Source organism: Diabrotica virgifera, chromosome 3, assembly GCF_917563875.1.
Source record: "Diabrotica virgifera virgifera chromosome 3, PGI_DIABVI_V3a".
Lineage (NCBI taxonomy): Eukaryota > Metazoa > Arthropoda > Insecta > Coleoptera > Chrysomelidae > Diabrotica > Diabrotica virgifera.
Window position 1 is genome coordinate 178407286 of NC_065445.1, and position 23407 is coordinate 178430692.

At 31.4% G+C, this 23407-nt stretch overlaps 1 protein-coding gene across 3 annotated transcripts in view; it reads right to left on the bottom strand.

The window, feature by feature from the left end:
* LOC126882235 (septin-2) overlaps positions 1 to 23407 on the bottom strand; it is a 135081-nt gene that overhangs the window by 67915 nt on the left and 43759 nt on the right. For all 3 annotated transcript variants that reach the window (XM_050647059.1, XM_050647057.1, XM_050647058.1), the window contains exon 2: positions 683 to 800. In XM_050647059.1, coding sequence (XP_050503016.1) covers positions 683 to 800 — 118 coding nt within the window. The remainder of the gene's footprint in view (positions 1 to 682; positions 801 to 23407) is intronic.

The window sequence follows — 23407 nt, forward strand, 5'->3', positions numbered from 1 at the left end:
TACATAGATTGTGTTCTATGAATCTTTTATAAAACACGTTTTACAACAAATAGCTATTTGTATAACAAGGGAGGAAAGTGCTACTTTTCCTCCCGAGAATGAAGTTTACTGCCCGACGCGTAGCGGAGGGCAGTAATCATTCAAGGGAGGAAAAGGCACTTTACTCCCATGTTATACATATGGTTTTTCCACCTTCCTCAAATAACAAGTCATTTTTTCATTTTTACTTAATTTATTTATGTAACTAACCAACAAAATTTATTAGAACTAAAACTAACAAGTAGGTATAATATAACTGTCAACTGTCAAATATAAGTCAAATTATTAATGTAAACATTGTTAAATCAAAATAACAATTTACTGTTTTTTACCATTCTGCAAAATACAGGGTGTTTTATAAATAAACGTTAAAATGTATAGATACTTACGTAATAGAAAATAGATATTGTACAGGGCGTCATAAGTTATATTTCATGAATGAAATACCATGACGTCACTTTTACTTTTCCTCCCTAGGGAGGAAAAGTACAACTTTGCTCCCTACAATCAGATCCGGAAAAGTATACTTTCGGTAGAGGTAGGTGGAAAATATATTTTCGGCGCGGGATGGCATACCGCATGTCAGTGGTTAAGGGTTAATATAGCCAGCAAAGTATTACTCCTAGTAAATAAAGATACTTACCAATACACATTATGTTAAAGATAAAACCATTCTGGACACTCTTTGAGACCAACTGGTCTGGTAATGAATCAAAGCCAACATGACCTGATAAGTTTAAGTTCCTTATTTGAGGTTCCACCTGTAACAAATGAAAGTTTCTAATCACAAATAAAATAAGAGTAAAGAATTACTACATACTATAAAATGTCGCACGTCCTGTTCAAAAGTGCATTCAAAAGAGCAAAAACTCAAAAAATTTATTTTTTGTGTTTCTCACCAACAAAACGCATGCATCATCTTTTTTTCAAGATACGGTAATATTAAAAATTAAAGCTCATGGTCCGGTAAAACAGTATCATTTGAAGAAACATAGTCACAGTATCATCACAAGAAGGTGATCTAGGTTCCCGTGAAAAACGTATTAAAAAAAGATTCGATTCAAAAAGCGCCCATATTAATAACACCAATTTGTTTTAAAAGTCCTTGGGCCCACTATTAAAAAAATTATTACCTGCCTCATGAGACTTTTTTTATTCGGTTATTTATGTCGAATCCGACAATTTTTCTATTTCGGAAAATTCCCGTGAAGGGGGCGGTTGCTAAAAATAGAGGCTTCCAAACTTTGGTTCGTCCGACAACTGGAGTACCTTTAAGGTACTAATACACTTTAGAAGACCAAATATAATCATTATTTTCAAGAATTTTTTTCTCAGAACCTTTATTAAAAATGAACATAGAACTTTTTACATGTTAATATCTATAACTCTTACAGAGTACAAAAAAATATATCTTTTTTCATTTATGCACGTACACTAATATTGTAGAGGGAGCAAAAGTTGAGGCCTCGAAAAATCATGGCGGACAGTTAATCTCAGGATTGGGATATCTGAAACAAAAAAATCGTACTGCATTTGAAAAAGAAGGGTTTCTTACGTGACAATTTACCACAATTTGACCAAAAAATAAAAAATGAATATTTTTAACCACGAAAAACTAAAGAAAAATGGGCGATTTTTTCAGACACATATTTCAAATTTCGCTAAAATCTTTTTTTGCGGAATTTTTCACTAACGAACGGTGGTAAAATGTCACGTAAAAAACCTTCCTTTTTCAAATGCCGTACGATTTTTTTTTGTTTCAGAGATCCCAATCCTGGGATTAATTGTCCGCCATCGGAACTACCTTTTTTCGAGGCCTCGACGTTTTTAATAACGATTTTTAATAAAGGTTCTGAGAAAAACAATCTTGAAAAAATGCTTGTTTGGTATTCTAAAGTGTACTAGTACCTTAAAAATTTAACGGATTATTTTGTTTCTATGTTCTATTCTATTATGTTTCTAGATGTTTCTAATTTTCAATTGTGTAGTAAAATTTTTTATTACGTGTTTAATTCTGTCCAATCAAATTATTATTATACTAGAAATAATCTACTTATACATTATTATACTGGGAATACATTTTAAGTATTTTGTTTCTATTTAATTACAACGAGTTTGCTAGTTTTGACAACTGTCACATTTAAGAAAATGAACCATAATAAACTTTTAGAAATTGTTACGAGGACAATACAAGTTGGCAATTTTAAGCGGTCCAGTGTAATTCGGTAAGATTATTTCATGAATAAAACTGTATTTATAAATAATATTAATTAATATTTTATTGATATCTTCGTCTGAATATTTGCTAAACTGTGCTGTTTAGTTTGACAAGTTAAAAAACATTAATTGTGATAAATGTCACTGAATGTTTATTTACAAAGATTTATATTTTGTATGTAAGTATTAAAAAATATCTGTCACATGATAGTAAGAATAAATAAGAAAATAATGCTCCAATTTGTTTCTCAAACTTGTTTCCATTCGGCAATAGACACTTGAGCCCTGCGGGCTCTCGTGTCTATTGCAAGTTTTCTAACAAGTTTTCAAAAAATTGTCGCATTATTATTTCTAGTCTCTTGTGTTATTAATGTTGACAATATTACTAGTAAATTGTATTTTTATGAAACGACCCTGCAAAAAAATCATCATTATGACTCCATAGTACGCCCCCCCTCTCGCATCCTAGAGTCATAAAGTTTATAGCCTCAGCTGATTTTTGCAGGATTGTTTGATAAAAATATTTACAATTAACTGGTACTTCATCTGACAAATTTTTAAGGGTACGTCAGTTGTCGGACGCACTAAAGCTTAGAAACCCCTATATTTACGAAACGCCCTCTCCCGAAAACTTTCTGAAATAGAAAATAATAGACTGAATAAAAAAAGCCTCATCAGGGAGGTAATATATTTTTTTAAATTGTGGGTCCAAGGACTATAATGTTTCTTTCGAGAAAACATGTCGTAAATCAAATTTTTGGACGAAAACTCGATTATTTCGAATCAAAATGTCGTTTTTTGGTTGTTACAACAAATATTTTTCCTATTTTACTCTAGACTAGTTGTAACAGGTAAAATATTGATACAAAAATTAAATGTATACTAACTAAAATAAAAAATGTATTAGGAAATAATCAAAGCAAATATTTTTTTCGTATTTTGAAAATCTCCTGTAAAATTTTAGTATTTTGTCTCATATTGGTAAGAAACCTATTTCCTTTGATGATAATAGTTGTTCGTCACCTCTAAAAATCCTTGGAATTGTGTGGAATGCTAATGCACAGTTGGATTGTTTTTCTTTTGAAGTGACAGCTCTGGACAAATCTTGTACTAAGAGAAGTATGTTGTCTGAATTGGCCAGAGTGTTTGATCCTGTAGGGTTTCTAGCTCTCATGACTTTGTTCACGAAGCATCTTATTCAACGTTTATGGTTGTCGGGAATAGATTGGGATGACTTTCCTCCAGACTCAATTTGTAAAGTTTGGAACCAGTACAAGGAACAACTGTTATCCCTTGCACAGCTTGAAATACATAGGTGTATGTTCGTGTCCAGGTATATTTGTTGTGAGGTACATGGGTTTTGTGACAGTAGTGAAAAGGGTTATGCTGCTGTTATTTATTTGCGTTGTGTTCTACCCGATGGTCAGATTCGTGTTTTTTTTTGTTTGCGCGAAATCAAAAGTGGCTCCTATACGAACTGTAAGCATTCCACGTTTGGAACTGTCCGCTGCAGTTCTATTATCTAAACTCATGCAGTTTGTAGTCAGAGTATTAGATCCTAAACTTAAAATCGAAAAATTGGTAGCTTGGTCCGATTCTCAGATAGCTCTAAGTTGGATAAAATCCTCTCCTCATCGTTGGAAGACTTTTGTTTCCAACCGGGTTTCGTATACATACAGGAACGCATTTCTCCTGATAGTTGGCTTTATGTTCCTTCTGCTCAGAATCCCGCTGATTTGGCTTCCAGAGGTGTTTTATCTGCTCTAATGTTAGAGCAATCTCATTGGTTTGCAGGTCCTGAGTTTTTGTATAACAGAGATCCCATTCCAAACGCTTCCCGTTTCTTTTCTGAGTGTGCTAAAATGCTTGATGAGGAGCGTACGGTAACTTTAGCTTGTGTTAATGTTTATAATTTTCTTGAGAATCTATGACATTTCAGATTTCTCGTTTATACGACGACTTATAGCTTGGATCTTGAGGTTTACTTGGAACTCAAAATGTCCCAATGAGAAGAGAGGATCCTTAAGTGAAAAGGAACTTTACGAGTCTTTGATGACTCTAGTTAAATATACTCAACATAGATATTTTGAAAAGGAGTTTGAGGGAAATGTTTTTTCCAAACCTTTTCGAAAGTTGTGCTGCTTTATCCATGATCAAGGAGTATTACGGGTTGGTAGTCGTCTTCGATATTTGCCCGTTTCATTTATTTGCCAACTTATTTGCTGATTGATTATTACCATAAACGATACTGTCATGCTGGGCCGCGCAGTTAGTTTTTTGCTTGCCCTGTCATTTTGGATTTTGTCTCCTAAGCGAGCTATACGCTCGGTTTTGTCAAAATGTATGCAGTGTTGGAGGCACAATCCTAGAAATTACCAACCTCCAATAGGTAACTTACCCCTAGTTAGAATTTCCCAAGTTAAACCCTTCCTGAATTCAGGTATGGATTTTGGTGGACCGTTTTATGTTGTGATAAATCGCTATCGAGGAGCTAAATCTTTTAAGGTGTATCTTTGCCTCTTTGTTTGCATGGCCACCAAAGCTCTTCATTTAGAGTTAGCTAGTGATTCATCTAGTGAGACTTTTCTCTCTGCTTTGCAGCGTTTCATAGCTCGTCGTGGTAGGGTTGATAATTTATATTCTGATCGTGGCAGTAATTTTGTTGGCGCTGCTAAATACCTTAACCTCATGAAAAATGCTGCTTCAAATGAAAATATTTCCTTCCATTTTAATGCTGCATCTGCTGCACACTTTGGCGGATTATGGGAGGCAGGAATAAAAGCAGTAAAGACGTATCTAGATCGCGTTAAAGGTGATCAGATCTTGTCATATGAGGAACTAAACACGGTTGTAATTCAGATTGAATCGTATCTTAATTCTAGGCCCTTGATTCCTATGAGTTCTGATCCTAACGATTTGTCAGTTCTAACGCCGGGTCATTTTTTAAACATAGAACCCCTTTCGGCTGTGTTTGAACCTCTTGATGGAGCATATACAGGGTGTTAGTAAATAAATATGAAAAATTTTAAGGGCTAATTCTACATGAAAAATTAATACCAGTTTACTCTATAAACATATGTCCGCAAATGCTTAGTTTCGGAGATACGGGGTGTTGAAATTTTTATTTCAAACTGCCAATTTATTTATTGCTCTAAGACCAGTTGAGTTATGAAAATGAAATTTGGTGAGTTTTAGGAGGTAGTTATTACGAATTTTTTGACATACAATTTAGAATTTTGTATTCATCATTGGCGCGCCTACGGGCAATGGTCTGAATTTTTTTAAAGAAAAAAATAGTACGCTACCGAGATATTTCGAATTAAAAATTATTTTTAAATTCCACGTCTAATTTATGATGAAAAACCTTCCTTACCTTTTTTTTCATATGATGCACCGTTTTTATGCAGAAAAATAAAATAGGCTATTGATTATGTACTATAGAAAGGAACTACAACGTTAACGGGGTTTTATTATTTCATATGGTCAATGAATCACTATATATGAAAAAACCGTGGAGTGCTACCATTTAAAGGGGTGCGTTTTTGAGAAATGGGTGAATTAGTCCCTGGGCACAGGTTACATTGGGGTGAGTTCTATGCACTTTTGATACAAACAGGTCTACATAGAAATTGTTCCTGGTTAAATTTTCTATCTAAATATAACTTTTTACAGTCAAAGATACTTTTTTTTTACAAAAATATATTCAAAAGAAAAAGCACAAAGGAACCCAAAAGAAAGAAATTTTGTTTTTTGTCCCATAACTTTTGTCCACGGGGATATAGGTATAGACATTGCTTCACAGAAAAAAAACTTGCATATTCTGTCTTTAAAATGGTGTTTGGTAGAGGTCATTAGGATTTACAGTTTTCGAAATATTATTTTTCAAAGTTCGCCACTCACAGCAATTTTGGGCAATTTTCCCTGTTATTTCGCAAATATTGTTCTGTAACTTTTTTCTACGTAACTTTAGGTATATGCAATGGTACACGTAATAGGAATAGAAATAAATTGCCTTTAAAATGGTCTACAGTATAACGTTGTACGACTTTTTTAAAGAGGTTATCTTTTTCAAGACTTCATACTTTTAACGAGTTTTTATATTTTTTACTATTATTTTTTAAAGTTCCCCCTTTTTTTATTTAGGTATATATTATATAATAAAAAAAGCTTATTCTGTTTACTTTAAAATGGTGTATTATAAAAAATTCTAGGATTATTTTTGAATAAGATATGTTTTTTCAAAATGTAATAAGTACTTGCAACGATTTGTGATTTTAGAATTATTTTTTAAATTCCTCATTATAACTTTTTTATGTGATTGTGTGCTTTGATTAAATCTTATTTTTTATAGGTAATACTTTGGATCCACTTGACTCGGCCAGGCAAACTTCAAAATATGGATTATCTCCAATATTTACTGTCAAAGTTCCTGCACCACAAGCTTTGCTTAAAAAAATAGCATGTAAATGTACCAAAGGATGTACAAAAAGCTGCGGTTGTGGGAAGATAGGAATTAGTTGTTCAATATTCTGCAATGGGTGCATGTGCATGGGTACTAATTGTGGGAACTCTAAGATAACTGAGGTGTCAGAGGAAGATTTTGAAGCTAATGCTAACGAAGAGATGGACTTTGATTTTGAAATTTTTTTAATTGTCAACGTTTAAATAATTTTAACTAAAGTGATGTTTTCTAAGACTAATGTTTATGTAATTATTGTAAAAGAAATAATTTTAAATAATACAGGTAAGAAAATATCAAAAAATCACTCGGTTTCCATTACATATTTAAATATAGATGATACACCATTTTAAAGAACAGAAAGTAAGCCCTTTTTATTGAGCAATATAATATAGTATATTCATGTATAAGAAAAAAAAAGTTATTATGAGAAATTTCAAAAATAATCGTAAAAAATGTAAAAAAAATATTTTTTTATATTGGATATTATCTATATATATAAAAGAAAGTCGAGTTATGTTAGTTACACTGATAATAACTCGAGAACGGCTCATCAGATTGTTATGAAATTTTACAAGTGTATTCTAACGGACTGGGAATAGGCATAACTCTGAATTCATGCCCGTACGTCATAAAGGGGCTTGCCCCCCCTGATATATTTTTTAAATTTTTTGACAAACCGTTTTTTCTTAATTTTGTATGATGTAGAAGCAAAAGATACATACAATCCTAAATTTTCACTTTTTTATCTTCAACCGTTATTTTTTAATAGCCATTTAAATATTTTACATCTAAATATATAAAAGAAAGTCGAGTTATGCTAGTTACACTGATAATAACTCGAGAACGGCTCATCAGATTGTTATGAAATTTTACACGTGTATTCTACCGGACTGGGAATAGGCATAACTCTGAATTCATGCCCGTACGTCATAAGGGGGCTTGCCCCCCCGATATATTTTTTTAATTTTTTGACAAACCGTTTTTTCTTAATTTTGTATGATGTAGAAGCAAAAGATACACACAATCCTAAATTTTCACTTTTTTATCTTCAACCGTTATTTTTTAATAGCCATTTAAATATTTTACATCTATATATATATATATAAAAGAAAGTCGAGTTATGTTAGTTACACTGATAATAACTCGAGAACGGCTCATCAGATTGTTATGAAATTTTACAAGTCTATTCTAACGGACTGGGAATAGGCATAACTCTGAATTCATGCCCGTACGTCATAAAGGGGCTTGCCCCCCCTGATAAATTTTTTAAATTTTTTGACAAACCGTTTTTCTTAATTTTTTATGATGTAGAAGCAAAAGATACATACAATCCTAAATTTTCACTTTTTTATCTTCAACCGTTATTTTTTAATAGCCATTTAAATATTTTACATCTATATATATAAAAGAAAGTCGAGTTATGTTAGTTACACTGATAATAACTCGAGAACGGCTCATCAGATTGTTATGAAATTTTACACGTGTATTCTACCGGACTGGGAATAGGCATAACTCTAAATTCATGCCCGTACGTCATAAGGGGGCTTGCCAACCCTGATATATTTTTTTAATTTTTTGACAAACCGTTTTTTCTTAATTTTGTATGATGTAGAAGCAAAAGATACATACAATCCTAAATTTTCACTTTTTTATCTTCAACCGTTATTTTTTAATAGCCATTTAAATATTTTACATCTATATATATATATATATATATATATATATATATATATATATATATATATATATATATATATATATATATATATAAAAGAAAGTCGAGTTATGTTAGTTACACTGATAATAACTCGAGAACGGCTCATCAGATTGTTATGAAATTTTACACGTGTATTCTACCGGACTGGGAATAGGCATAGCTCTGAATTCATGCCCGTACGTCATAAGGGGGCTTGCCCCCCCTGACATATTTTTTTAATTTTTTGACAAACCGTTTTTTCTTAATTTTGTATGATGTAGAAGCAAAAGATACATACAATCCTAAATTTTCACTTTTTTATCTTCAACCGTTATTTTTTAATAGCCATTTAAATATTTTACATCTATTAATATATAAAAGAAAGTCGAGTTATGTTAGTTACACTGATAATAACTCGAGAACGGCTCATCAGATTGTTATGAAATTTTACACGTGTATTCTACCGGACTGGGTATAGGCATAACTCTGAATTCATGCCCGTACGTCATAAGGGGGCTTGCCCCCCTGATATATTTTTTTAATTTTTTGACAAACCGTTTTTTCTTAATTTTGTATGATGTAGAAGCAAAAGATACATACAATCCTAAATTTTCACTTTTTTATCTTCAACCGTTATTTTTTAATAGCCATTTAAATATTTTACATCTATATATATATATATATATATATATATATATATATATATATATATATATATATATATATATATATATAAAAGAAAGTCGAGTTATGTTAGTTACACTGATAATAACTCGAGAACGGCTCATCAGATTGTTATGAAATTTTACACGTGTATTCTAACGGACTGGGAATAGGCATAACTCCGAATTCATGCCCGTACGTCATAAAGGGGCTTGCCCCCCTGATATATTTTTTAAATTTTTTGACAAACCGTTTTTTCTTAATTTTGTATGATGTAGAAGCAAAAGATACATACAATCCTAAATTTTCACTTTTTTATCTTCAACCGTTATTTTTTAATAGCCATTTAAATATTTTACATCTAAATATATAAAAGAAAGTCGAGTTATGCTAGTTACACTGATAATAACTCGAGAACGGCTCATCAGATTGTTATGAAATTTTACACGTGTATTCTACCGGACTGGGAATAGGCATAACTCTGAATTCATGCCCGTACGTCATAAGGGGGCTTGCCCCCCCGATATATTTTTTTAATTTTTTGACAAACCGTTTTTTCTTAATTTTGTATGATGTAGAAGCAAAAGATACACACAATCCTAAATTTTCACTTTTTTATCTTCAACCGTTATTTTTTAATAGCCATTTAAATATTTTACATCTATATATATATATATATATAAAAGAAAGTCGAGTTATGTTAGTTACACTGATAATAACTCGAGAACGGCTCATCAGATTGTTATGAAATTTTACAAGTCTATTCTAACGGACTGGGAATAGGCATAACTCTGAATTCATGCCCGTACGTCATAAAGGGGCTTGCCCCCCCTGATAAATTTTTTAAATTTTTTGACAAACCGTTTTTCTTAATTTTTTATGATGTAGAAGCAAAAGATACATACAATCCTAAATTTTCACTTTTTTATCTTCAACCGTTATTTTTTAATAGCCATTTAAATATTTTACATCTATATATATAAAAGAAAGTCGAGTTATGTTAGTTACACTGATAATAACTCGAGAACGGCTCATCAGATTGTTATGAAATTTTACACGTGTATTCTACCGGACTGGGAATAGGCATAACTCTAAATTCATGCCCGTACGTCATAAGGGGGCTTGCCAACCCTGATATATTTTTTTAATTTTTTGACAAACCGTTTTTTCTTAATTTTGTATGATGTAGAAGCAAAAGATACATACAATCCTAAATTTTCACTTTTTTATCTTCAACCGTTATTTTTTAATAGCCATTTAAATATTTTACATCTATATATATATATATATATATATATATATATATATATATATATATATATATATATATATATATATATATATATATATATATAAAGAAAGTCGAGTTATGTTAGTTACACTGATAATAACTCGAGAACGGCTCATCAGATTGTTATGAAATTTTACACGTGTATTCTACCGGACTGGGAATAGGCATAGCTCTGAATTCATGCCCGTACGTCATAAGGGGGCTTGCCCCCCCTGACATATTTTTTTAATTTTTTGACAAACCGTTTTTTCTTAATTTTGTATGATGTAGAAGCAAAAGATACATACAATCCTAAATTTTCACTTTTTTATCTTCAACCGTTATTTTTTAATAGCCATTTAAATATTTTACATCTATTAATATATAAAAGAAAGTCGAGTTATGTTAGTTACACTGATAATAACTCGAGAACGGCTCATCAGATTGTTATGAAATTTTACACGTGTATTCTACCGGACTGGGTATAGGCATAACTCTGAATTCATGCCCGTACGTCATAAGGGGGCTTGCCCCCCTGATATATTTTTTTAATTTTTTGACAAACCGTTTTTTCTTAATTTTGTATGATGTAGAAGCAAAAGATACATACAATCCTAAATTTTCACTTTTTTATCTTCAACCGTTATTTTTTAATAGCCATTTAAATATTTTACATCTATATATATATATATATATATATATATATATATATATATATATATATATATATATAAAAGAAAGTCGAGTTATGTTAGTTACACTGATAATAACTCGAGAACGGCTCATCAGATTGTTATGAAATTTTACACGTGTATTCTAACGGACTGGGAATAGGCATAACTCCGAATTCATGCCCGTACGTCATAAAGGGGCTTGCCCCCCTGATATATTTTTTAAATTTTTTGACAAACCGTTTTTTCTTAATTTTGTATGATGTAGAAGCAAAAGATACATACAATCCTATATTTTCACTTTTTTATCTTCAACCGTTATTTTTTAATAGCCATTTAAATATTTTACATCTATATATATAAAAGAAAGTCGAGTTATGTTAGTTACACTGATAATAACTCGAGAACGGCTCATCAGATTGTTATGAAATTTTACACGTGTATTCTACCGGACTGGGTATAGGCATAACTCTGAATTCATGCCCGTACGTCATAAGGGGGCTTGCCCCCCCTGATATGTTTTTTTAATTTTTTGACAAACCGTTTTTTCTTAATTTTGTATGATGTAAAAGCAAAAGATACATACAATCCTAAATTTTCACTTTTTTATCTTCAACCGTTATTTTTTAATAGCCATTTAAATATTTTACATCTATATATATAAAAGAAAGTCGAGTTATGTTAGTTACACTGATAATAACTCGAGAACGGCTCATCAGATTGTTATGAAATTTTACAAGTGTATTCTAACAGACTGGGAATAGGCATAACTCTGAATTCATGCCCGTACGTCATAAAGGGGCTTGCCCCCCCTGATATATTTTTTAAATTTTTTGACAAACCGTTTTTTCTTAATTTTTTATGATGTAGAAACAAAAGATACATACAATCCTAAATTTTCACTTTTTTATCTTCAACCGTTATTTTTTAATAGCCATTTAAATATTTTACATCTATATATAAAAGAAAGTCGAGTTATGTTAGTTACACTGATAATACCTCGAGAACGGCTCATCAGATTGTTATGAAATTTTACACGTGTATTCTACCGGACTGGGAATAGGCATAACTCTGAATTCATGCCCGTACGTCATAAGGGGGCTTGCCCCCCCTGATATATTTTTTTAATTTTTTGACAAACCGTTTTTTCTTAATTTTGTATGATGTAGAAGCAAAAGATACATACAATCCTAAATTTTCACTTTTTTATCTTCAACCGTTATTTTTTAATAGCCATTTAAATATTTTACATCTATATATATAAAAGAAAGTCGAGTTATGTTAGTTACACTGATAATAACTCGAGAACGGCTCATCAGATTGTTATGAAATTTTACAAGTGTATTCTAACGGACTGGGAATAGGCATAACTCTCAATTCATGCCCGTACGTCATAAAGGGGCTTGCCCCCCCTGATAAATTTTTTAAATTTTTTGACAAACCGTTTTTTCTTAATTTTTTATGATGTAGAAGCAAAAGATACATACAATCCTAAATTTTCACTTTTTTATCTTCAACCGTTATTATTTAATAGCCATTTAAATATTTTACATCTATATATATAAAAGAAAGTCGAGTTATGTTAGTTACACTGATAATAACTCGAGAACGGCTCATCAGATTGTTATGAAATTTTACACGTGTATTCTACCGGACTGGGAATAGGCATAACTCTGAATTCATGCCCGTACGTCATAAGGGGGCTTGCCCCCCTGATATATTTTTTTAATTTTTTGACAAACCGTTTTTTCTTAATTTTGTATGATGTAGAAGCAAAAGATACATACAATCCTAAATTTTCACTTTTTTATCTTCAACCGTTATTTTTTAATAGCCATTTAAATATTTTACATCTATATAAAAGAAGGTCGAGTTATGTTAGTTACACTGATAATAACTCGAGAACGGCTCATCAGATTGTTATGAAATTTTACAAGTGTATTCTAACGGACTGGGAATAGGCATAACTCTGAATTCATGCCCGTACGTCATAAAGGGGCTTGCCCCCCCTGATATATTTTTTAAATTTTTTGACAAACCGTTTTTTCTTAATTTTGTATGATGTAGAAGCAAAAGATACATACAATCCTAAATTTTCACTTTTTTATCTTCAACCGTTATTTTTTAATAGCCATTTAAATATTTTACATCTATATATATAAAAGAAAGTCGAGTTATGTTAGTTACACTGATAATAACTCGAGAACGGCTCATCAGATTGTTATGAAATTTTACACGTGTATTCTACCGGACTGGGAATAGGCATAACTCTGAATTCATGCCCGTACGTCATAAGGGGGCTTGCCCCCCCTGATATATTTTTTTAATTTTTTGACAAACCGTTTTTTCTTAATTTTGTATGATGTAGAAGCAAAAGATACATACAATCCTAAATTTTCACTTTTTTATCTTCAACCGTTATTTTTTAATAGCCATTTAAACATTTTACATCTATATATATAAAAGAAAGTCGAGTTATGTTAGTTACACTGATAATAACTCGAGAACGGCTCATCAGATTGTTATGAAATTTTACAAGTGTATTCTAACGGACTGGGAATAGGCATAACTCTGAATTCATGCCCGTACGTCATAAAGGGGCTTGCCCCCCCTGATATATTTTTTAAATTTTTTGACAAACCGTTTTTTCTTAATTTTGTATGATGAAGAAGCAAAAGATACATACAATTCTAAATTTTCACTTTTTTATCTTCAACCGTTATTTTTTAATAGCCATTTAAATATTTTACATCTATATATATATAAAAGAAAGTCGAGTTATGTTAGTTACACTGATAATAACTCGAGAACGGCTCATCAGATTGTTATGAAATTTTACACGTGTATTCTACCGGACTGGGAATAGGCATAACTCTGAATTCATGCCCGTACGTCATAAGGGGGCTTGCCCCCCGATATATTTTTTTAATTTTTTGACAAACCGGTTTTTCTTAATTTTGTATGATGTAGAAGCAAAAGATACATACAATCCTAAATTTTCACTTTTTTATCTTCAACCGTTATTTTTTAATAGCTATTTAAATATTTTACATCTATATATATATAAAAGAAAGTCGAGTTATGTTAGTTACACTGATAATAACTCGAGAACGGCTCATCAGATTGTTATGAAATTTTACAAGTGTATTCTAACGGACTGGGAATAGGCATAACTCTGAATTCATGCCCGTACGTCATAAAGGGGCTTGCCCCCCTGATATATTTTTTAAATTTTTTGACAAACCGTTTTTTCTTAATTTTTTATGATGTAGAAGCAAAAGATACATACAATCCTAAATTTTCACTTTTTTATCTTCAACCGTTATTTTTTAATAGCCATTTAAATATTTTACATCTATATATATAAAAGAAAGTCGAGTTATGTTAGTTACACTTTGTTAGTTTGTTGCCATACTCCTCCGAAACGAATTGACCGATTTTCATGAAATTTGGCAGGTAGATTCCCTATTCCGAACAAAACGCTGCTATTTTTTCTTCTCTAGCGCAGTCCGTTTCCGAAATAGCGAACCGTAAGCCGTAGCAAAATTCTGAGCACAGAAGAAGAACGAATGGGAAATTTCATAAAAGAAAACTGCAACAGATTAACTTTTGGACTCAAATTGGATAAAATATGAATTTTTTAATTTTACGAATTTTCAAAAAATCTTGCTTTCGCGTGGGCAAACCATCCAGTTTATTTATGTTTAGTAGATGAACTAACGAAAAATATCATGTACACTATTGCATGTATTAAATGATTGATAATATTTTTTGTTATTGTGATAATTAATTAATATTTAGAATTTTAACCTTTAACTACCCGCACATCAAAATATAACATAACTACACGCGTGGCGTTCTTTATACGCCACAAGAAAATATACTTAAAAACAGCGGATTTGTTTTTTTTTTTAAATTACACTTATTTGTTTGTTATAAACCTTACTCGGCGTCAGCGGATACTTGGAGTTCCTTCTCAGTAAGCAATTTGGGATATATAACTGGAATCTGATTCCATGATAAATAAAATTGCTAATAATATTTTTTTGAAACGATATTTTTTACCTGAGAAAAAGTATTGTTTATAAAGAAAAATATATTTGTGCCATAATGACTAAAAAACATTTGAAATATGTACTTATATTACTAATTGTATTACTATAATTGTGGCGTATGTTATCCACCACCGGAAACAACAAATAATAAATTGTAAATTACGATCTTCCTAGAATGCCGATTATAACGAAACTAAATCCAGTGTAAAGCACATTCCAGTGATAGGTTAGATAAATAAACAAAGACAAAAATTAAATTTTTAAATTCATTTGTAGTAGAATTCTTATATGTGGCGTACAAAAATACGCCAGCGCGTGTAGTTAAAGTTTAAGGTATGAATTAAAATAATAAAATTTATTTTACTTTAAAACCTAAACAGTTTTTCCATTCTCTTAGGCCAAAAATATTTTGGTACCTACTACATTCTCATATTCTGACGTTTATTTGTGTCAGTCGAAATGATTTGTAAATTTTGAGGTTAATGCCCCTTAATGCTAACAACCATATTGTCATCGAGAAAACTCAGTTGCCTCAGTTATCTCAATATAATACAATGTATGTATTTATGTATCTAAATCTATATATTGTATGTTCCCTATGTCCAGCTGAACGATTTACGTACTGTATACGTGGAATATCATATAATTTGTCATATTATGTATCTTTCTTATGTATTGTACCCTCGGAGATCGCTGGGAAAATTTAGACTCAAAATAACAAAATCCAGTTTGGCAACACTGTGTGAATGTTGATAGTATCATATCCCTTTTAAGATAAACAGAACTGTAATTTAGTCCAGACAAATTAATATATTTTTGGCCAGCAAAAATGAGATTTTTCAACCAAATACTGTCTCAAATATGATGTGCAAAATAATTTTTAATTGTTTTCCACTCATTAAATCGTTATCGTCCAGTTATTGTCTTAATTATTTTAACTTTTAATAAGTGTCGACTAATTCTGAATGATTAATAAGTTGTTAAAACATTTTATCTGTAGCGGCTTCTGGAATGCCTTAAAACTATCGGATTTAATTCGACCATACTTACAAATTTTGCATAAAATATTTGGATATATAATTTTCTTTTTTATTCGAGGAAATTGCATTTCGATCAATTTTCATGTCTAGAAATTCATTTTCGAGCAGTTGATTTTGAGTAATTGATTTTTAGCCATTACGTTCAAGCAACTGATCTATAATCAAAATTATGACAGATTATCTAATTATGACACACTATCTAAGGTGCAACGAAGTTCACCGGGTCAGCTAGTATAATATATAATATAATATTATGTTATATATACTATATATAATATAATATTATATAATATATAATATCTAATATATAATATATTATATAATAATATTATTTTATTTTTATATTATATTATAAAAAATCGTTAAAAGTATAAAACCTTGAAAAACCATAATCTCTTTAAAAAAAGTCGTACAACGTTATACAGTAGACAATTCTAAAGGTAATTGATTTCTATTGCTATTACGTGTACCATTGCATATACCTAAAGTTACGTAGAAAAAAGTTACAGAACAATATTTGCGAAATAACAAGGAAAATTGCCCAAAATTGCTGAGTGGCGAACTTTGAAAAATCATATTTCGAAAACTATAAATCCTAATTATCTCTACTAAACAACATTTTAAAGAAGAAATATGTAGGTTTATTTTCTGTAAAGCAATGTCTATACCTATATCCTTGTGGACAAAAGTTATGGGACAAAAAACAAAATTTCTTTCTTTTGGGTTTCTTTGTGCTTCTTCTTTTGCATATATTTTTGTAAAAAAAAGTAACATTGACTTTAAAAAGTGATATTTAGATAGGAAATTTAACCAGGAACAATTTTTATGTAGATATGTTTGTACCAAAAGTGCATAGAACTTACCCTAATGTAACCTGTGCCCAGGTACTACTTACTTACTTAGTCCTAAGCCTTTCTACCTTTAGGTGTAAGGCTGGTGGAGTTGAGTTTGGCATTGTAGTCTCCATGCTTTCCGATCTTGCGCTAGGTTTCTTGCACTTTCCAATGTCAATCCCTTCTTCTCGACTTCTTTCCTGATTTCATCTACCCACATAACTCTTGGTCTCCCTCTTTTGTTTTTCCCCTGCACTCTCGTTTCGAACACTCGTTTTGTTCATTCGACATTCTACACACGTGCCCGAACCATCTAAGTTGTCCTTCTACTATTTTTTCATTGATTGGTTCTAGTTTTAGGTTTTGTCTAATTGTTTCGTTTCGTATTTTGTCTGTCCTTTTTCTGTTTGCTATTTTCCTCAGGAACCTCATTTCCATAGCATTGACTCTGGATTTTTGTCTCCCCGTCAATGTCCATGTCTCGCTGCTATACATGATTGTTGGTCTAACTACTGATTTAACGACTGCCGTTTTTACTTTTTCCGGTATCCCTTTTTTCCCAAAAAATGTTGTTTTCATAGTGTTAAATAAGCTTCCTGTTCGTCCCATTCTCTCGTTTATTTCCATGTCTTGTTTACCATTTGATTCGATTATTACTCCTAGGTATTTAAAATATTCCACTTGCTCTAGTTGTTTCCCGTCTAATTCTATTGCGTGTGTCTTCCTCGTATTTGAAATTATCATTGTTTTTGTTTTCTCTGTATTAATTTTCATATTTATGTTTGATAGTTCTTCTTCTAGGATTTCAAGATTGTTCTGTAAGTCTTCTCTGTTTTCTGCTATCAATACCATGTCGTCTGCAAATAGTAGCTCCGATAGTTGAGTCTGTTTCATTTGCCAGTATCCTAATGTTAGTTTTCTCATTCTTCTCTTGGCTTTCTTTATCGCTTCATCCAGTACCACTGAGAATAGCAGTGGACTCAGCACGCATCCCTGTTTGACGCCTTGACTTGTAGAAAATTCTCTGGATTCCTCGTTATTGGTTCTTACTGTATTTGTATTATTTTTGTACATATCCTTTATTACTTCTATTATGTGTCTGTCGACTCCCCTTTCTGTTAGTGTCTTCCAAACGTCCTTTCTTCGGATTCTGTCAAACGCCTTTTCCAGGTCAATGAAGCACATATGTATCTCTCTATTTTTCTTGATTACCTTCTCACTTACTTGTCTTAATGTGAATATTAGGTCTTGCGTGCTTCTGTCCTTCCTGAATCCACACTGTGTGTCTTCCATAGTTGTTTCTATTTGTGTTTTTATTCTTGTCTCTAGTATTCTTGCTAATACCTTCCCAGGGATACTTGATATGGTGATACCTCGGTAATTATTACAGTTTCTCTTGTCTCCCTTTTTGTGTATTGGTAATATAATGTCTTTCTTCCAGTCCTTTGGTAATTCTGCTCTATTTATGATATCATTCATTAGTTCTTTCATGCTATCCATTCCCTCTGTCCCCATGAATTTTATCCTTTCCGGGGTGATATGATCCTTGCCTGGTGCTTTGCCCAGTTTTACTCTTTCTATTGCTTTCTCTAATTCCTCTCTTGTTATGGATTCCACTTGTTGTTCTTCATTCCTTTCTTGTATCTCCCCTATGTTGTCCTTGTCTACATGAGTTAGCTCTTTGAAATGTTCTCTCCATCTTTCCATTATTTGTTTTTCTTCTGTTAGTACGTTTCCATTCTTGTCTTTTATATTCGGCATCGTGTGCTCTTTCTTTTGTCTGAGTTGTTTTAATGCGCCGTAGAAGAGTTTTTGGTTTTCCCTATAATTTTTTGTCATTTTTTGTCCAAATATCTCCCATGACCTTTCCTTTCCTGCTTTCACCGCTATTTTAACCTCTTTCCTTTTTTCTTTATATGCTTCGTAATCTTCCGGGTGTTTTGTGCTTAGGTATCTTTTCCATTTGTCTTTTTTGTTCTTTATTTTCTCTCGTATTTCTTCCGTCCACCATTCTGTTCTCCTCATGTTAGTGTTTGCTATTTTTGCTTTCCCGCAAGTTTCCTCAGCTGCTTTGATTATGCTGGTTTTTAGATATTCCCATTTTTTTTCTATATTTGTATTTTTTGCCCTACCTTTTAAAGTATTATCTAATTTTTCTTGGAATTTCTTCTTATATATTTCCTCTTTTAATTTGTAACTTTTTATTTTTTCATTTACTACCTTTCTTCTCTTTTCTTCTTTTTCCTCTGTTGTTCTCATTCTCATTATTACTAGATGGTGGTCACTGCCAATCTCCGAGCCTCTTTTCACTTTCGTATCCTGTACTCTTTTCCATTTGTTGCTGCTTACCAAAAAGTAATCTATGATTGATTTTTCGTTTCTGCTGTCTTGTACTCTCGTGTATTTGTGTACTTCTTTATGTTTAAATTTTGTATTTGTTATAACTAGTTTATTCTCCATACATATTTCTATTATTCTTTCACCATTTCTGTTTAGCATTTCTTCTCCTTCTTTTCCCATGCACTCCTCTATTCCGCTGTTGTTGTTTCCGACTCTACCGTTTAGATCTCCCATTACAATTATATTTTCTTCCCCATTATCAATTTGCATTTGGAGCTCCTCGAAAAATTTATCTTTCTCTTCCTTTCTTGCATCTTCATTTACTCCGTAGGCTGTTATTATTGTCCATATTTCTTCGTCCATCAGTTTAATTTTCACCGATAATATTCTCTGGTTAACATATGTTTCTTCTATAACGTGTTGTAGTCTATTCGGTGCAATTATTATCCCGACTCCTTCTTTTGCTCTCTCTTTTGTATCCGCTCCTACCCAAAGTAACCAATATCCTTTGTGTATTTTCTTAAGACCTTTTCCTTTCATCTTCGTTTCTGTTATTCCTAGTATTTCTATTTTTTGTCTTATCATATCTTCTACCAGTTCTTCCTCTTTTCCATTGATGCTTCTCACATTCCATGTTCCCATTTTTATCTCTCCTTTTTTCTGCAATCTAGCTTTCCCCTTTTTCCTATTTTCATCCTTGTTTACCTTTGCATCATCTTTTTCCCTATCGCTTTTCCCATTCATTGCCTTGGTTGTCATTGTTGTGGGTCCGGTCTCATTATTTTCTTTTAGTTTTTTGAAGTCCCTTCCCCGATATTTCTGTGAGTTAGTATAAGTTTCTCTTTATTATGGTCCCATTTCCACTCCTTTCCATTAATCTCCAGTTTCATATATCCTATCTTCGTAGTATTACCTTTGTCTTTTTCTTCTTTTGCCATTTTCCTAATTTTTGCTTGTATTTCCCTTTCCTTTCTTGTTAAATCTGATTCTATATACACCTTTTGTCCCTGTAGATTTTTCAGTTTTCCTTTGTTTTTTAGTACACTCATCTTATCCGTTAGGTTTTCCATTTCTGCTACAAAGATTTGGTCGCCGATCTTCACCGCTCCTCTCAGTCTGACCTCTAATTTCAGATTTCTTCCTATGAAGTGTTCTACTGACTCCTTTACAGGCTTTCCATCGGTAGCATCTAGTGTTAGGCCTTTTAATACTATATTATTTCTCCGTCTATCTTTTTCCAATTGTTCTATTCTATTGTTTGCCATTTTTAAACCTTCTTCCAATTTTTCGTTTTTTTCTTTCAGCTCCTTAATATATTCCATCGTTTCTTTTTGGTCTTTCCGTATGGTTCTTATTTCTGCCATCATTTCATCATTTTTCCACATAACTTCCCGCATCATTTTTATCATCTCTTCATTTGTGTCGTTGCTTTTATTCGGTGTTCGTCTCGTCAGGTTACTCTTTTCAAAATATAATTTATCTTCTTTATATTTTTTCTTCTTAGATTCTTCGTCGCCACTATCAGATAGTTCTTCATTCTTTCTATAGGTTTCCTTTCGGATTGTTCCTGTTCCGCCACTGGCCATTTTAAATTAAATGTTAACCTCAGCACTAATATAAATATTATTATTATACACTTAGAAGTTTATTTTTATTTCGCACAAGAACGCTTTTTAAGTTTAACGATTATCGATAACGATAGGTCTTTTTAAAAAACCGGTGTTTTTATTGTGATAGGTTTCGAATTCGAAATTACCTTATCGCCAATACACCTGCCACACGACCTCTCGCCTCGCTTGCCAAACTCGAACCCCAGGTACTAAAGCCAGGTAAGAAAGCCCAGGTACTAATTCACCCATTTCTCAAAAACGCACCCCTTTAAATGGTAGCACTCCGCGGTTTTTTCATAAAGAGATGTTCATTGACCATATGAAATAATAAAACCCCGTTAACGTTGTAGTTCCTTTTAGCTATCTTATTTTGAATATAATCAATAACCTAAAACATCTTGGCGCGTATTTTTCATTTCTTAATACATCATCAAGAGCTATCCAATATAGGCCAGGGTAATAAGGCAAAAATATACCCTGTTCGTGACACTCGAGCAGCCAGGGTACTGAAGCGTTTTTTCGACAGGTAATACATATGAGAACAAATTGTAACTATTTCCTGCGTAGGATCTGGCGGCCATTTTTATTTATAAACAATTTAATGTCGAAAAACGGCATTTTTTCCGTTTTTTCTCAAATCAATGGAAAACAGTGTACCTTGTGGTTACATTAGTACAAACATCTTCGTGAGCATGGAAAAATCTTTAAAATGACGTATTACACAGATTGATAAACTTATTTATTGTTAATATAATTGAGAAAAAAGGTTTAAATTGCAAAAAAATTAATTTTGCAATAACTATTGTAGAAATTAGTGTACAGCTTTGAAATTTTTGTCAAATGAGGGTTCTCTAGTGCGTAATATGTGACAAAAATTTAGAAGCGATTTATTCAATTGTTTATATTTTATTCAAATTGTTTATCCCAGAGAGCTTTTTTTTGCAATAAAATAAGTCAGAAAAACAGAATGTTAGAACCATTCTGCAGGTGGCAAATAAAAGATCATAAGCTAAACTTTCAAACTTGTTTAAAAAAAGTTAATAAAAAGTGCATTTATTAGTAATAAATAATTATGCAAAAGTCTCGTCAATTTTTCCTTATAAACAATTTGAATAGCTTTTTTGTTATGGTCGGCACAAACATTTTTTTACATATTCTACAAGATGGTATTTTTACACGAACTTTAAAAAAAATAATTTAGCCTAGGTCAATTAGGGCCAAAGTTAGCAACATTTTTTTAAAAATTTACAGCTAATTTGTTTATAAAAAATAAGGATCGAAAATAGCGCTTTTTCACTTTTAAAGACATGAAGTATTCACAAAAATTGTTTTGCTCTATTTGCTTTTCAAGGAAGTCGTTAATAAAGCTTTAGAAATGAAGTATGTAAATCCATGCGACCTAAAATTGAAATATTAACTTCAAAATCCTACAGCTTTTTGTATCTTGGGAACCAACCAATGGATTTTAATGTTTTTTTAATTTGTATGTACTTTTAGCGTACTTTACAAGTATGGAGTCAGTTGATATAAATTATAATAACCAATTTAATTTATTTAAACAAAAAAAAACAATTTATTTAATTTTTTACCGTGTTTTAGGTGCACTACTACCAAGTAATGTTATGTATATAATAATTGATAAAAAATTGTTATGAATATATTATAATATATACAGGGAGGGGCTAAATTATGGAAAAAATTTATTTTCTCTAAAATGGAAGAATGTGAACAAATCCCGAAACAGGTCGATTTTTATTTTTAAATTACAATGTTTTGGCATATATTTCATATTAGTGACGTCATCCACCAGAGCGTGATGACGTAATCTATGATTTTTTTAAATAGGAATAGGGGTCGTGTGACACCCCATTTGAAAGGGTGTTCAATTCTCTATTCAGTAATATAAACATTAATATCATTATTTATACAGGGTAGCCAAAAAAATAATTTTTGAATTAAATTAATTGACGAAAAAAGAAGAATGTATACAGTTTATTTATCTCAAAATACTTTCTGTCGCTGTCAGAAAATTGAAAAAAATGTTTAGTTGGCAAATAAATATTGATTTTCGCTCAAATTAAATGTTAAAACTGCAAAGAGGTTGTCTGTGATTTAATTTAAGCGAAAAGAAATGTTTATTTGTGAAATAATTTTTTTTATTTAATGGCAGCAGTACAATGTATTTTGAGTTAAATAAATTACATACATTCTTCTTTTTGCGTCAATTAATTTAATCCAAAAATTATTATTTTGGTCACCCTGTATAAATAAGGATATAATTGTTTATATTACTGAATAGACAATTGAACACCCTTTCAAATGAGGTGTCACATGACCCCTATTCCCATTTAAATAAATCATCGATTACGTCATCAAGCTCAGATGGATGACGACACTAGTATAAAATATATGCCAAAAAAATTGTAATTTAAAAATAAAAATCGACCTGTTTCGGGATTTTTCTTCAAAGTCGTCGATTTTAGAGAAAATGAATTTATTCCATAATTTAGC